General features: G+C 41.8%; 2 protein-coding genes across 2 annotated transcripts; both read right to left on the bottom strand.

Annotated features, from left to right (window-relative positions):
• Positions 1-3296: 3296 nt before the first annotated feature.
• LOC308113616 (protein FAM50A-like) lies at positions 3297-6517 on the bottom strand (the record flags this gene model as incomplete). Its single annotated transcript, XM_080470010.1, has 4 exons — positions 3297-3459; positions 5536-5588; positions 5877-5931; positions 6462-6517. 4 exons carry the CDS (start codon positions 6515-6517, stop codon positions 3297-3299), a joined length of 327 nt encoding a protein of 108 aa, XP_080326136.1.
• A 731-nt stretch (positions 6518-7248) lies between these two features.
• Positions 7249-13822, bottom strand: cav4b (caveolin 4b). The gene is made up of 4 exons (XM_080470245.1): positions 13585-13822; positions 10917-11190; positions 9562-9749; positions 7249-8048 (listed from the first exon to the last, which is right to left on the bottom strand). Exons 2-4 carry the CDS (start codon positions 11187-11189, stop codon positions 7865-7867), a joined length of 645 nt encoding a protein of 214 aa, XP_080326371.1. The 5' UTR covers position 11190; positions 13585-13822; the 3' UTR covers positions 7249-7864.
• Between the last annotated feature and the right edge of the window lie 3889 nt (positions 13823-17711).

The following is a 17711-nucleotide window of genomic DNA, read 5'->3' as shown; positions in this document are numbered from 1 at the left end:
GTTTACAACAACAACTAAAGAGAAAGAGAAGAATTTTGATTCAATAAGTGAGTTTTACAATAATTTCTAGCTGAACAAAGCTTCTGCCAATAGTGCTTTTAGCTTCAGACATCTTAGTTGCTCCAAAAATAGACTATTGAGTATATTTGTATTGGTGCAATGTGAGTATCGGATCGGGAAAGTATCGGTATCGGCCGATACTCAATTCTGAGAAATCGGATCGGTATCGGGGGAAAAAAAGTGTGATCGGGACATCCCCAATAGTAACAGCTGCTACGTATTTAGTTTTTTCACTTTTCTCCATCTTGATGTTTCTGTTTTTACTTCGTCAACACGTTTATATGTTTTTCACGAGTTTGTTCTCTGAATCGCTTTAGCACTTTTCTTCTACATAAACGATATTTTAACATGTATACATTACAATCATTACTATAATATTACTAATATTTTGTCTGTAATATATCATCTATAGATTGTATAATATTAATTAATAGTTGAGTGTGTATTAGTATTAATGTAAAAATCGTGTGACAATAAAAAATAAAAAAAAGTCACGTTTCATGACAACATAGTATCAAAAATTGTATAGTTTCACATTTTAATCTGAAATTTTCACCAGACAATGGTTTGGTTGCAAGATATTACTATAAAATATAGTTGAAAGTGTTGAAAACAGTATCGTACAAAAACCGTATTTATTATACAGTTTTACCACATTCGTCTGAATAAAACTCACAATAAAAATAATAGCTCTGCTTCTCCATTTTGTCTTTTAAATGCGAGTAAACATATAGCTAATACAGTTGATGGTGGTTTAAAAGTAGTTCTAATGAATGAGCCACGGGACAAAAAGACTTGGAGCAACTGCAACTGCTAAGAATCTAATCATCATCAAGTAGTAAAACACCGGACGGCCTGCCAAAGTTCTGAATTACGAAAATATCACCGGTGAGAGGAAGAATCGGCTTCAACCGGATGGTTAATGAGCAGCTCTGCTCCAACAGGAGCTTGGAATCTGTGTGTAGTTCCTGTTTCCACTCCGCACAAAGAAAAGCATTTGGCCTCAAAGGTTCCGAAAGGCGTCGCCCGGCCTCCTCCCTGATGTCGATCAGGTTAGAACCGGCTGCTCGGCCTTTGATCAGCGCAGCCGGTTTGGTGAATCAAACTTCAAAAGCAAGACGGCGCCCACACGACATGTGGACAGTTTCCAGGAGGACGCCGTCTGACGAGAGATGACAAATTCAGCTCCTGAGCAGACTGAGCCGCTGAAAAGAAGAGGCCTTGATGGATTTCTTTATTCGTCCTACATTTTCTCCTCCTAAAAACCTTCGTGTTTTCCGTTCAAGTCTCTGCACTCTTTTATTTGCAGCTGGTTGTTTACCTGCGGCGAATGTCTGGCTGCTGAGCTCGCTCACAAACCTGCTTTGTTCACCCACAACTTTCAGCTTTTTAATCTGAACCAGGGCAAGAAAAGCAGTAAAGTTTCGGATGTGAAAACCCCCGAGAATGGATAAAAGATGCAAATAAAGTTTTTCTTTAAGACTGTTATCCTTTTGTGTGATCGTTACGCCCCCCCCCAGACGGCATCGACGTGGCGTGAGAAACAGTTGACTTTGTATACCACTGGCAGGACAGGTACAGAATCACAAGTCGCCATAAAAACCAAACGGGATCCCACGTCGCAGCTTCGCCTTCAACTCAGGAGAAAACCAAACTACTCTTCTTCGCCCACTCCACTGGCTGTGTTGCCTCATACAGTCTTCACTCTGCCCCCTGCTGGCCAATATAATTAACTGCATGGACACAAGAACAGAAAATAAACAACTAAGGGTGAATACAATGTTCACTTCAAACAAAGAAATAAATTATATACAAGCATTTGCTTTCAGTTGCTCCATAATCAGTCCAACATTGAGAGTAATAATGTCAACCCCAGGGCTGGATTTATATGTGACTTTTTTTTTTCTTTTTTTGGGTGTGGATGGTTTTGTTGTTTGTGTAACTTCAGGGTGTCGCTTCAGGTTAACTGAGTGTCGCTGCTCTTACTTGCTGCTGGTATGACAGGTATGAGTGGGAGGGGCTTGTCCACATTACAAAACAACTAAAAACGGAGGAAAGCTGCCTAAAGTGACACATCATCATGGAGGCAGTGGAATTTCATAGGGAAAAATATTTTCACATTTTTTTATTATATCAGTGGCATCAAAAATATATATATATTTTTTTATATGGGACTGTTTGAAGGGAGCTGTATCCCCCCCCCCCCCCGGGAGTGGTTAAAGCTCCTCGCTGCAGCATGGCGGTGAGGTTACGGTGAGGACAGAGTCTCTGGAGGCAGAAAATCCCAACAGGAGATTCAGTTTGATGAGCCGGGACCCCGGTGTGCTCGTCTAACTTAGTGGTTTACTGTAGAGAGGACGAGGGTGTGAAACCGCTCACCCACCTCATGGTTCAGTTTCACGACAGCGAACGGCGGCTGGAGTTTGTTTACACAGGAAGAGATGATGGAAAATAAATAACTGGAGTCACCAGTGGATTCTGGATCTGCAATGCTGAACATTTCTGATTCGATGGCTTCACATTATAGCGGACAAATGAATAATCATTTTTCTGTATTAAAATGGGTGTAGGGCCATGTGGCCCAGAATTCATATCTTAATCTATTTTCTTCTTTTTTTTCAAAATGGCGATATACTGTATGGATATCAATATTTTTTTCCTCAACAGAGACAATTGTGGGTCAAAGTCACTAACAAACTGCAACACTGACACAGTCAACAACCTGCTGCACAAAACAAACAAGTGCAGAGAAATGGTGAAAAGTCAGAGTCAGTCAGGTTGAGTCATGAGAATCCACGAGGAGCCAGTATAGGATGATATGTCAATGCATGGAGAATAAAATCTCATTATTAATTTGTATGAAATTAAATATTCACCTGTGTGTTCACACGTCTCCCCGATCAATCAAAGTGTTTTTCTGAGGCCGAGCTGAGCTCAACGACGAGGACGCGCTACCTGTTCTCTGCTGATCGTGAGAGGGAGAACTTCCTCCTCTTCCCAAGATGGGCGTGTGTGGACGGAGCCAGTCCAGCTCACACAGACACAGCAGATTCTGAATGCAGCTCCTATGATCCAATATTCAAATGGAGGACAATCAAGGAAAAGCTGGATTTGGGGGCAATAAACTCTGAATGCAACGTTTTTGAACCAATGAGACCACGTGAAAGTGTTGAAAAGATGAATAATATGAGACCTTTAAAGTAAAAGTCTTGAACAATTCTAATACCTCCTTTAAATCAACAGAAGGACGTGTATTTGTCCCATTTCTTCTCGGGGTCGTAGGGCTCCCAGCGGCTGGCAGGGAAGATGTGTTTGTTCTTCTCGTACCAACTCCTCAGCACCACTTTACCAGCGTGAGACTTGAGAGGAAAAACCACAACAGTGTCAACGGACTGCAGGCTGTCGGCCACAGGAACACATCTGTCCGTGAACTTTAACTCTCGTGTCTTAAATTTCATTTTTAAATCTTTCATTTTATAGTTTGATTGGACAGTTTCTTTACTTTCTCAAACCTCGTCCAGTTAAACTTGAAAGCTTCAACAAAGAGCTCAGAAATGGAAAGAATCTGATTGGACGACATTTTAGGAAAACAAATCGTCACATTGTTACCATGGCAACAGTTGGACACCGAGGTGAGTTCATACTGAACCTCGACAACACAAACACAGTAGAATAAAGAGACGCTGCAGCGCCACGAGAAGCTGCTGTGTATTTATGGTTTATTTCCCTCAAGTGCTTCATTCTATTCCAGAAGGAAACTTTAAACACACGACTCTCCCTGCGCTTCGTACTTGGTTGTCATGGAAACGTGACGCTCAGTTGGTCCTGCTTGATGGAAGGTTTTCATATAAAACTGACAAATGTAGTGAATATATATGTGTGTATATATATATAGATAGATAGATAGATAGATAGATAGATAGATAGATAGATAGATAGATAGATAGATAGATAGATAGATAGATAGATAGATAGACAGATAGATAGATAGATAGATAGATAGATAGATAGATAGATAGATAGATAGAGAGATATAGAGAGAGAGAGAGAGATAGATATAGATATAGATATAGATATAGATATAGATATAGATATAGATATAGATATAGATATAGATATAGATATAGAGGGAAAAGCTGCTGAAGCTGACAAGAGACCAATGTTTACATTTAAAACAAAGTGCAGGATGTCACTTAATCTGTTGCAGCACTGCTGCTTCACTGACGTCTCTGCTTGAAGAGATGCCTCCATTGCTGCTCAGACTTTCTGTACTCGTACTCAGAAAAGGCCAGACGGGACCATCGAACAGGTTGGAAGAGTTTGGCACCGTGGAGCGTTTAACTTAACTGGATATTAACAGTCACTGTCGATTATTTTCACACTTTGCAGGATCACGTTGTCGGATTCGACCCTCAGACCCCTTTACACCATCTCATCTCACATGTGCCAAAAGGAATCCCATTACATTTGTACCATATAAACACTTCAATCTGATTGCTTTGGCACCGTCCGATTGAAGTTCTGATCAGATCCTAGTGCAGTCCGGTTTTTAATCTGATCATAGTTCACGTAAACGACACATCAGGTTCCTTCCTACAGTCGGAGTTTCGCGTCTGTGACGTCACTTCATGTGAACAGGACAATCTGATGCCAGAAGGAATTTAATCAGATCGATGCGGGGAAATGTGGACAGAGCGCAAATAAACAAATAAATAGATAGATAGATAGATAGATAGATAGATAGATAGATAGATAGATAGATAGATAGATAGATAGATAGATAGATAGATAGATAGATAGATAGATAGATAGATAGATAGATAGATAGATAGATAGATAGATAGATAGATAGATAGATAGATAGATAGATGCAGATGTAAACATAAACATTCTCGGCGAAGATGATTAGAGTGATCCCTGTTATCAGATCCTGGATGATGGACCCAGAAGGAGGGCGATGCAGAGAGGCTGAGAGCGACCCGACAGGGTGGCCGGTACAAATCTGTTATACAGAGGAAGAAATGTCAAAGCACGGAGACGTCGCTGCAGGAGAAACTAATCAACACTTCAATGATCTTTAAGTTCAAGTTTCTTCCGCCGACACACAGGATTACATGCTGCAATGAAAAGTGAAGGAAATTAAGATGAAGAGGAAATCCTGTCTGCATCCTGAACGTCGTGTTTCCATCGAGGTTCAGAAGTAAAAACTCTAAAACTGAGAGTCAAATGAGAGCAGCTGATAGAACCAGAGCGGAATGAAGAGCTGCCGTCTCTTAAACCTCCACAAACAACTTCACAGTGCAAAAGTCACGTTTTGTTCACTTCTCATCTTTGGTGCAGCAGCTTTGCCGCTTGTTGGATTAATCATCAGTTCACAAGTGTTTCTTCTAAAGAGTTTAAAAAGGCAGTGAACAGCCTCTCGAACCAGTTCACCACGACTCTCGCACGGAATCGCTGGGGAATGCTGCTGTTTACTCACCAGATTTGCCTCTGGCTTTGGTGACGATGAAATCATAAAAACTGTGATGCTGAAAGACACAAAGAAGGAAAAGAATTCAAACCAAACACACTAATGATCAGAACCATTAAACTCTTTTAAAGTTGTTTACTTTCTACTTTTAATGGATAAATACTCCGTGGTTCTGTGGAGCAGCTTTTCAGCCTGTGGTGCTGGAGGCATCGGGACTTTTCTATTTTTCTCCGTTTGGTATTTCACACTTGTTTTACTGCATCACCATGAGTTAGACACGACCTGTTGGGCTTTCTGGGTCTGTCTGCTGCAGCACTGGGTGAAGCAGTGATGTCACAATACTCACGTGTGGGATTATCAGATCCTCTTTTATATACATGAGCTGCTCCACTCCTGCAGACCTGTGGGGCGAACAGATCAGGGGAGACGCTTTAATCCTTCAGCTCCCCCTGGTGGCTGCACGAAGTACTGTCAAAATACTAGAGGACCAATTATACTGCGTCACAGGCAGATATTGTCAATAAAGAGTCAGACAAACCGACTCCCACTAACATGCTAAAGCAGGGATCTCCAAAATAAAAGCATGAATAAAAATCAATTACAAGCGTTTTCAGTGATCTATCGCCAAGGAAATGTCAAAATTAAAATAGTGTTAAGGTCATACAAACATAAGTTATAGTTTCTTTTTTTGTATTTATGATACTTATATTTTGACAGATACTGTACAACTCATACTGAGGATGACTTATTGTCCAGAGAGTGGCTTTGTGTCCCAGTGTTTGTCTGAAAGCTTTCCGAGAGTTAATCAGAAGTTTGGAAACCCCCGTTTTACTTGCAGGAAAGGGTTTTTTTCCGGGGGGGGGGGGGTCAAGATAGTAACATGATCTGACACATGTCTTATCTGGAGTTCAAACTTAATGTGTGAACTCACCTGAGCTCACTGAAATCTTTCTGCAGGAAGTTCTGGATGGTGTTCCCCTTCTTCATCTGCAGGACAAGGATGTTTACGTACAGAACGGGTCCTGAAACATGCGTACGCCACTTCCCATGCAAAGTTTGTGATCTGAAAAAATTTGCTGGAGAATTTGCGCACGCACACTTTGGAGACGGGGGACCTGCGGTGCTGATCGTGAGGTGTAGAATTGAAGCAAGATTCATCTCATATATTTATTATCTTCAAATATCAGACCTACTGATCCAAGTAATCCTAAAAAGTCAAGCCTGTAGCGTTGTCGATGCGTTTCTTTAGTGAGACGTTACAATTGACTTATCAGCACATATATATATATATGTGCTGATAAGTCAATTGTAACGTCTACAGTATACAGTATGTTCATATGTCAAACGTTCATCTTCTAATGATCCAGAGCGGCGGATAGAACTGATTGATTATTACTTGTGACGAGGTGTGCAACAATCAGTCTAATTTCAGTGTAAGCACTGAAATAGCGCTACGACAGCCGTGCGTAAAGCTGCAGTGTGGATGCTCCGGTACGGTCACGCGCTCGTCACCCACTGCTTCCAACTCTGGAGTGACTGAGGACACAACACAAAGTCCCCTGAGCCTTTTCACAAGTCCATTATTATTATTATTATTATTATTATTATTATTATTATTATTATTATTACATAATGCACCAATTAATTACATTTTCTTTAACAAAAAACACCCGCATTTTGTAATAACTGCTGCAATTTGTAACAATTTATCACGAAATGCGTTCAAGACATTTATTACAAAATGAGACATTGTTACATAATGAAGTGAACATTATTGAATATTGCACCATAATCACATAATGCGGCGCTACAAGCCTACCATCAGCATTCTCATTAACCTAAAACTGATGCAATGACAATACAACAAATGTTTAGACAATGTATGGTCAATCTGAAGTTAAAATACCCTCCCAGAAAATCACAATGAATGAGGATACTTTGGATATAAACAGGTCAGGATTGGGATTAAAACAAGCTCTAACTGGCTAAGAAGATAAAGACGAAGGCCTGTTCACCATGTTGATATATCTAATATCTTTATTTTGGAATGAGTAGTGGAAGGTGCAGAATTTCTCAGCAGTGTGAAAAAGTGACAACACAAACAAAGGTAGAGGTAACAAAAATGTGTGTCTTTGTTCTTTATTGATTGTTTCTTTGAAACACGATATTCACGAGCGTTTTAAATACCAAAACCACATATATTTTTCACATGTAGAAAATCTATCACATAACATTAGGCAGGTTGCAAAAATGTGCCAATTAAAAAACAGAAAATACAAAAAAAAAAAAAAAATCAAATAAAAGAAAACTTTCACTCTCTCTCCTTCATCTCATTCATACCAGGTTTTTCTCTCTGGTTTGGTGCCAGTCCTTGTTCGAGAGCGAGACAGCAATCTGACTGCAGCAGAGAGCGAGAGACGTGCAGAAGGGAGAGACGAAGACGTTCACCGTGCAGACGCACAAGGACCGCAGGCAGGGCAGGAAGGTGTTGCTCAGCTGGATACAAGGAGCCAGGAACCTAAAGGAAACCAAGCACGGACACCGTTGGTTCAGGGTGAGTGGGAACACCTGATCCAACGGGGCCATTCTGTGGAAATCGTGCAGCTTCTCCATTCAGACTGACAGTTCCCGTGGTGTCGGTCCTGCTGGGTGTGAGGGACGGTGTCTGTAGGGCTGAAGCAGCAAAGAGCACCACCTCCAGCAGGAGCGGTGCTTTCCCCTGATACACGAGACGGCAACATGTGGCAAGAGCACGCCAAAAGTGTCCGGGAAAACCACACAAATGCTTTATAAAGTAACACTAGTGCAGTTGCACATTTGTAAGTGATCACTAATGGTGAGTCAGTGAAGAACAAAAATAAACTATAATTAATTAGTCTAATTAAAAAAAATTACTCGCTGCAACTTAATACACTCGCTGTATAATTAGAATCTTCCACCTCATATCCAGAAGTTATTCAAACAGAGTTGAGATCATGGGTTGTGGTTTTTTTTTTGTTAAAAATATGGCAAGAACAAATAAAAGAAAGTAGATGCGTTTCTGTGAGAGGGGTTAGTCTGAAAAAAATCAGATATGCTTAAAACCTTTAAAAGGCATTTAAAACTCACCACTTGTGAAAAACATGTGGCTCAGGAAGGACGAGACTAAAAGTAACCGAGTTCCCTTAGAGGACAGTTCATGTTTGTTTTCTCAGGAACGGCAAAGAAAATGCAAGTTTTTGTTGTTTCTGGTTCTGTTCCACCAAATGCAGAAGCTTTAAATATAGTATGTACAGGGTTCAGCAAGATGAATTAAACTTCAGCCTTAACCCTTCGGTCTTCATCTGTTTGTTTGTCTTTTTCTTTTTGTCTTTGTTCTTTCATTTTGTATTTGGTCGACCGAATAAACCATTACTACTACTATTAAAAGTTGGAGCTGCGGAGCTGCTGTCTCACCCAGCCTACGGTTGTACTTGTATTGAGTCTCTAAGGCTTAACTGCGGGGTTAAAATAATTCAAATTAAAGTCACAATTCCAAGTACCTGGTAGCCGACTACAAGTGAAATTAAAACCGCTCGAGTAATTAAAAAGCTGTACCAAAACTTTTGAGAAGAAGCGTCTCCTCTGTCACTTAAGCGTATTTTGAATCCGATATTGGCCCTCAGAGGATTTGGGTCAGGGGTGCCAGCGCGTCATCTTTAGTACTTGACAAGAGTTTTAGTTTGATCTTTCTACAACATGTCAGTTTTAGTGGATCAAGGCGGCACTAGAGAGCACATTTTGGCACTCTGGGGGTTCATTTTGATATTTCCAGAAACGTTTCGCCAGTCTTTTGGTGAGTTTGGTGAGACACTACAGTTACAATGGGATCCTTGGCCTTTCGGGCTCGGTCCCTGATAAATTGCCTGTGCTCAGAGCTTGGCATGTGGAAAATCAATCCACACATACTCCTTGTACTTTGCGTTGCTCCTCTTGTCATTCCCACAGCCACCACAGGTCGTTCTTACTGTACAGCCCCACATTATTATTGTTTTGTTCTTTCAGAAACGTACCAGACGTGTAGGCAGGCGAGAACAGCCAGGAAAATGCCGCACACGAGAGCCAAAGGCACAGCGAACAGCAGCGAGAGGCAGCGGTACGTCCAGAGACGAGTCCTCTCGAAGCCAACGACGCTGTAAACCCAGACCCGGTCGGCGCTGTGGGGCGTGGCCGGCTCCGCCAGAACATCACTGACCTCCACCTACAGACGAGGAACGAGAGAGTCGGTTCAGTTTGGACGGAGGAAAACGTTTATTACTGTAGAGAAGGGTTAAAAATGGTGAACCACTCGTGGAGTGCTTGATTATCTCTATTAGGCAAAGCAGCACTTTTCCTGAAGGAAAAACACTGACAGTAATACGAGTCCGAATATAAGATAGGATGACATACAATCATTTAAAAACCTGACTGCAGTGGAGACAAGTCAGTTTCTAAGTGGGTTTGTTCTGCATTTTGGCTGCAAGTCTCAGGCAGAACGACACAGAGAGAAGTCAGTGCAGAGCAGAATTCAGTCAGAAGACAGCAGGCTTCACCAGGTTTCACCTTGTAATGGTGAGAAAGGCCAGGCAGTGATACCCCGGCTACTTTACTGCACTTTTACGCTCCAGCTAATCCATTAATACTGTGGCTTCCAGACTTTTTTACCAAGTAGCCCCCCAATAATATATAATGGATATAACGGACGGCAGTCCCCCTCCCTGTTATCTGACGTGTCAAGCACGGACGACAGTTCATTCTTCAAAAACCGATTTAATAAATAAAGCGCTGGACAGTTTGCCTTTATTATTAAACAATATCAAGGAAATCATATAATTTAGAATAAAAGCCACAATCTTAGCTTTCGACACAGTGGAGCAGTGGATAGCCCCATTTGTCTCATAGTTAGAAGGTCCTGGGTTCAAATGTCGGCTTTTCTGTGTGGAGTTTACATGTTTTCATCATGGCTGTCCAAAAATCATGGCTGTGAGGGTTATCGGTGAAAAGTTGCTTTTAAAGAAAAACTAACAACCTATCTTTTTAAAAATGCCAGATGGATGGATGGATGGATGGATGGATGGATGGATGGATGGATGGTTGGATAAGTGCAATGATGGATGGATGGATCGTTAGATAAATGCATGGTGGATGGATGGATGGATGGATGGATAAATGCATGAATGGATAATGGATGGATGGATGGATCCACCTGCATCCATCCAATCAGTGCATTGATGGATGGATGGATCGTTAGATAAATGCATGGTGGATGGATGGATGGATGGATGGATGGATGGATGGATGGATGGATGGATGGATGGATGGATGGATTGTTTGTTTGTCCCTGGAAGACTTAAGTCGATTTCTAATGACAGGAGAAAGAGGAGGAGACCTTGAGGTGGCGATTGATGCCGTTGGGATCTCTGTTGACAGGTTGGGTGGGTGGGGGCGTGGGAGCGGTGGGAGCGGTGGGTGGGGCCGTGGGAGCGGTGGGTGGGGCCGTGGGGGTGGGTGTCGTAGATGTCGGGGGTGTTGGAGGTTTGGGTGCTGGCGATGGGGCTTTGGAGGCAAATTCTGGTGGAGGAGGAGGAGTGTCCATCTGCTCTTCATCCTCACTGTCGTCGATCTTACACTCCACCAGGCCGTCGTCACTCACCATCATCATCCTTCCAACCAACAGAAAATACACACAGCAGCACAATTCCAAGAAAAGGAGGAACATTGGATGATATATTTGTAACAACAGAATAAAATGACACACAATCTCTTGTTTTTTATCTCCTAATATATTTTTGTCAGTGGATTTGTGAATATATGTTTGTGGATATATATATGAATAATAATAAAAACACAAAATTGGAGAGTAAAACTATGCTATGATGAAATAATGTTCTATAAAGCCATAGATATTATGGTTACAACAGTTGCAGGCAACACATCCCGGATTTCAGATTGAAATGAGTTTTGCTCAACAATTTTCTCCTTTCATATTTGGAAAAAACAACATTCAACCATAAATGACCACTTTGCCTGAGGTAAATCCTGCTGTGTGTGTGTGAAAAAGATGCAATAATGTCTCTTTTTTTCTCCTTTCATTTAAAACACACCAGATACCAGAATAAAACTCCCACAGTTAAGAGTAGTCATTTAACATTTACAGAAATAAATGTGGTAAAACCTCGATCAAGGCGATTTTGGCAGTCAGCTGGAAGCAGACGTGCATGCAGAGAAGGACTTTATTTTAAACTGCCCCTGTTGCTCCCACTCCCTCCCCTTTAAAGGTACAGCGTGCAGCATCCCTGAGATGAACCGTGTTCACAGACAATGGTTTGAGGAGATGTAGCTGAGACCATGCGGTGGCTAAGACTGCTGCTTGACTCGTTCATTCAGCCTTTTCTCTTAAGTTCAAAGTCTTGTTGGACTCTTTGAAACTTTAAAGATTGCATATTATACAGTTTTTTAACCATTTCACATTGGTGTCATTTGTCCAACAACATCGTATTCAAAGTGTATTTAACCAGCCTTCGTTCTGAATGTCATCCAGTCTAAAAGTCCCTCTACTGAGCTCTACTGAGAACAGGCTGATTCTGGTTCTGTGTCTGTCCACATCTACTGCAGGCCTACTACACAGCTTGAGATTTTGGTCGGTTTTTATTGAGGCGGCTGGGCTTTCTGTTGTGTTTTGGCTGGAAACAGTGTCAGACCTGGCAACCCCGGAGAAGGCATGGCTTTCTGGTACAATGTGCTAATGTTTACTGTGGATTTATCGCCATGACTCTGTCGGTCCACCAGTTTGAACCAGAATCTGACAGAAAGAGAGGCTCCAGAAGATGGTTAATTAAAAATATTGTGTGTCTGAATAAGTTAGTTCGTTTGGTCGTATGTGTTGTTACAGTTACTAGCAAATCGCTAACGCTAGCTCCTGCTAACTGCCAATTGGCCAGCGGGAGATTGCCGAATAAATTACGTCATTTTCTTCGGCCAGCTACTTCTGTCAAAATTAATTTTGTACAGCTGTGCCAAAGTATCTTGTCGAAGTTTTGTGGTTGGTCGGATTTTTCTTGTTTACTTCCACATTCTGCAGCGACTGGGCAGTGCCGTTTGTATTTACGCTGCGCACACACACGTTCCAGCTTGCTAATGAGTGTATCTGTCATGCTTCAATCCTGTTTAGCATGTAGCCTTGCTACTTTGTGAGCCCCGAAGTTCATTAGCATGTAGCATGTAGCATGGATCAGAGTTTGCATGACACCTCTAATCGCATCACTCACGGCTGTCAGCTTATTACTGAAACAGCTCCATACTGTGTGGTGAAGCCAGGCGGTGACTGAACGGGGGGGGGGGGGGGGGGATTCCTGATGAAAGTGGCATTTGAAATGTTTCCCGGAAAACCTTATTCTGCTTGAGAATTTTACGTCAATCTCCTCTTGCAGGTTCCTACTGTCTTTATTTCCATCTATCGTGAAGTTTATTCCTTCCAGTGTTAAACACAGGTCTTCATCTTTGCTTTTAAAGACACACCTCTGCTGAGATACATTTCTTTTTAAATACCTAAAATAATCCTTCAAGGATTTCTCCAACATTGGATTCTGCTTTTTACTCACATTTTAAGTCATGTGCGACCTTTTTTATTTATTGATTTATTTTAAATGAGTGCTGAACACACACCCCTGCTGAGGCAGACTGCACACTGGGGGAGTGTAAGACCGAGCTGAGCCTGGGGCATTAACACCTGTTCCTTCGCCCCCCCCCCCCACTCCAAAAAAGAAGGCATAGCAAAATCTGTAAATAGCAGCCGGTAATTTCAAGATGACATTTTTAAAATAAAACACACTCCGAGAGAGACGTGATTCTGGAGCAGCAGGCATTGAACCTAATGCGGCCACGTGTCGAGTTCAATGAACCGGCGCCGTTCAATAATGGATTTACTGTCTTCGCAGTAGTTTGATCGCTCTTGCGTGTACCCCGCTTGGCTAGTATTCCTAATGCACCACCAGTGCATGTTGGAAGAGTCGCTGGAAGATCCAGAGCAACAGTGTGGTGAATTACAAGCAACTTACCTCTGTCAAGCTGCAACCGATCCTGATCCTCTGTGAGTCGGGGCGAGAGGAAACCCTGCAGAGCAACAATCTCCCACTTCACTGAGATCAAGTCAGCAGCTTCATCAACAAAGTCCCTCAGAACTGAGGCGACGCACACACACACACACACAGATTCAAGAGTGTTAATGTGGTACAGTGCTTCTTGGACCGTGTGTGTGTGTGTGTGTGTGTGTGTGTGTATGTGTGTTGCCTGTGTAAAGGGGTTTATTTTAAGAGGAGGAGTGGATGGTGTAAAAGATCACATTACAGCACCGCGGCGGAGTCTCAACACGGAGACAATGACACTCACGCACGTGCCGATAATGTAATGGACGTAGGGGAAATGAGCATTAATCACCTCGTGGTTAAACAGGAGCGTTTAAACGTCACGTCAGGCTTATGGTCACTGTCGAGCTGGAGGAGAGGTCCGGGGGCTTTTTTGGGGGGGTTATTTTGAGACTTTGACCGCCACGGTTTCACTACATAGTCCAACTTAAACTAAAACTAACAACGACGGCGTGTAAGATGAGGAGACTGAGACATTTTGGGAGAACTGGACTGAAGATTCACTTGCTGGTTTCGACTTCCAGCGTACAAGACGCTTCAAAATAGATAAGACTGATGATTGGCAGCGAGTCGGTCAACTTGTGGCCACGTGTCAGGAGGCAGAGCAGTGAAGATGAGGAAGATTACCACTTTATCAGACTGCAAAGGCAACCAACTCCACAGAAGGCTGTTGTGTCTACCCCCATGCCGTTAAATCATCAATCCCAGACCTGGAATTCATCAATCCCAGTCTGAAGGCTGTGGTTTCGGTGTGTTGGAGCGAGAGACCGGAGAGGGTTCGTTCCTTCAAGGGAATGGGAGGAAACCCTCTGGGAGCCGCGGCACTGCAGTGCGCAGCATGAGTTCTTACACATCTGTGAAGGCGTGATTAATAATAGACGACGTTCACATATTCTTAAGCAATGTGGACGATATTCTTTTTTCAGGGAAAGCCACACCGTGTCCGTGGATGCCTTGTCCCTGCAAACTGTTTCCTCATCGTTTTTTTAGAAGGTCTTGTGGATTTTTCAGGATTTATTCAGATTTCAAATTAAAAGCCACAAAAAAAAATAAAAAATAAAATCAAGTCATTAAACATTAACTCTTACATTTCAATTAATTCATTTATAGTTTTGCCCTCCGCCTATTTATTTCCATCATCATTTCTTCCATAATAATATTAATATTCTGTATAAAGCCAGAGTAGAAACACATTTCACAAATGCTTCAGACGTCCTTTAAACAAGGGTTAAGATAGTAACTGCAGTTGGGTTTAATTTATGTGTTTTCAAACGTGGAATAGATTAGGGATGGAGGTAAAACAAATATCAAATATAACAAAAAAAAAAAAAAAAAAAAGGACGGGATTCTTGAGAAGCACAACAGTTCACCTTGGTGAGGGTTTTGCTTGGTCAGAGCAGAATATTTCATCAAAATGTACCATCGATTATTATAAACATCTGAGCAACTGTTGCTGTTCCAATAACTGAGTGTTTGACGGGGATGCAGGAGTGTTTGAGTAAATACGTTTCTACTTCTTCCTACTCCTTTTCATTCAGACAAATGTCAATGAAGTGGATTCTGTTGTTTATTTGTTTTTGTTTTATTCCTTTGGTTTTTTTCTTCATTTTTTCTATTGTTACAGTTCACCCGTTTTTGCTGGGGTTTTTTCTCCGCTGCCCGTTTTGTCAAAAAAAAAGGAAAAAATAGAATCAAAAACGGCTGAACTGTATCTGTCCAAACTTTTGAGTTGAATGTGTCTGTGGATGAGTTGCTCCTCTTTATATTGTGATTTTATACAGATTTAAGTCAACATTTATGTGTGCAGGAAAACCATTCTTCACTTTGTCATCTTTATTGATTCATATTTTTTTTTTTTTCAAACCACATATACAGCTGGACACAGTAAATTTAGTGACATCATCATACAGTGATCCAAAATAACAGGGTGTTTTAATCATAGAAGCAAAACCGACTGAAAAAAAGTAACTCCAACTGAAGTAACCCATGTGCCTTTTGATAATGAAATACAACGGGGGGGTTGTTGTCCAATGCTTTTGGAGTCAAACTTATCGACAGGGCCTGTGTGGGCGGGGCTCGCCAGAGAACGCAAGGGGGGGGCGCTAAAATGCCGTGTGGATGTGTGAGACAAGCGTCTCAATCGTGGCTCGGAAACGTCGCGTTCACAGTTTAAACAGAGGAAGTGGCCGCCGTCTCCCTGACCTGGGGGATCGATTTGGCTCTCGAGACTCGGGCACAGTTTCCAGCTGAAGAGTTTAGTCAACCAAAGACCTGAGAGAGACTCTTTACTCGCTCCCGCGAAGCCAAACCTGAGTTAGCCCGTCCGTAACGCTGCAAAAGCCCTGAGTTCTGGCCCATGGGTCAGGCCTCGCGTCACATATGAAGGGGAGTGTGTTTCTGCGTTTCATCTTAGTGTGTGTGTGTGTGTGTGTGTGTGTGTGTGTGTGTGTGTGTGTGTGTGTGTGTGTGTATGTGTGTGTGTGTGTGTGTGTGTGTGTGTGTGTGTGTGTTCAATCTCTACATGCTGCTATGCAAGAAAACAAAAAAATCATTACGTTTTCACCTCGTTGACAGTTTTTCTAGTTGGCGTGCACAGACCCTCAAAGTGTTCAATTTAAAACTGAAATAAATGAATCAATAATCTGTTCACTTGTGCTAATTTATCTCAATTCGAAAACAATCACTTTAAAGGTACAGTATGTAATATTTTAGCCAAAAACAACCTAAAAGCGAAGCTAATGCTTCAACAAATTATCCATTAACCACACGTCAGTGTTGCAATACCACTTTGTGCCACAAGGTGGTTTAATGAGACGAAGAAACAGACACAAACAGAAACCAGCATTTTGGTGAGTGTCCCGAAGTTCTTGATAAAACTATGGGAAACAGTTGCTCACTACTGCCACTCAGTGGGCATAATCCCATCAAGAACAGACAGAATTCATCTGTAAATTAAGACCAAAGACGGCTGCTCTTCAACCTTGGTCCCTAACAGCAGGAAAACCTCAAGGTAGAATGGACCGTTGGCCGGTTCAGTATTTTCAATGAGCCCGTGGTTAAACAGTGACTGAGATATTACTTTAATCTTACATATTGTACCCAGAAAGTAGATTTTCTTTTATCATTATAAAATGGATTCCTCAGGTTTGCCTCAAAAGTAGCAGCCGTTTTAAGCAGAGATTTAAAGGAACTCGTCAAAACGGAGTGTGCTAACAGAAATAAAACCTCACTTTGGAGAAGCACTCAGCTGTGCAAGAACATCTGAAGAACTAACGCAGCCTCTGGGCTCAGTAATCCTCCTTCAAAACCAAGTTACTTCCTCCCCCCCAAAAAAATCCAGCTTGTGGCGTTCATTTGATCACAACGTTGCCAGTCAGACGAATGACAGCTCTACGGCAAAGCTCAACTCATTAGATGTTCAAAAAAGTTTCCATTGTGCAATAAAAACATACATTTTTATTAAAAAAAAAAAAAAAAAAAACTCCCACTGACTGCAGCCATGGGGAAAACTGAACTAAGCTTCGCCAAATTAATCGTCTTGATAGATAAATATAGCGCTCAAGAATTTGATGACGGCGGCTCTGCAACACTGAAAACGGGTTAAAATCTGGAGAACGGGGGAAACTGGAACGCACCACAGGCGATAAGTGAAGCTGTCAAAACAAATTAAATAAAATGTCATAAATCAACAATGAGTTGAAAAAGCAACTTGGGTTTTTTATTTTGTTGGTAAAAATATGTTTTAGTGCTGATCCAGTTCACAGCAGGACACGCTTTAGCTTCTCCCAACTAAACATATTTATTTGAATCCTTATTTTTGAACATTTCTGTTGAAACGATGAACACTTTGAGGCCTGTAGTCGCAGAACACACTTCTTAAATCATTATGGAAAGCTTCCACCTGTTGAGTCTTTGTAAGTGAAAGGAGCATAAAAAGTGAAAGATGAGAAGGCACTCCTAGACACAGGCCCAAGATCAGTTTACTTTTTCCAATAAAGCAAAAACACTACAAAGGTGAGCTGATCTCAGACCTGCCACTA

Source organism: Lipophrys pholis (genome assembly GCF_963383615.2).
Source record: "Lipophrys pholis genome assembly, chromosome: 8".
NCBI lineage: Eukaryota > Metazoa > Chordata > Actinopteri > Blenniiformes > Blenniidae > Lipophrys > Lipophrys pholis.
This window is presented reverse-complemented; position numbering and strand designations above follow the sequence as displayed.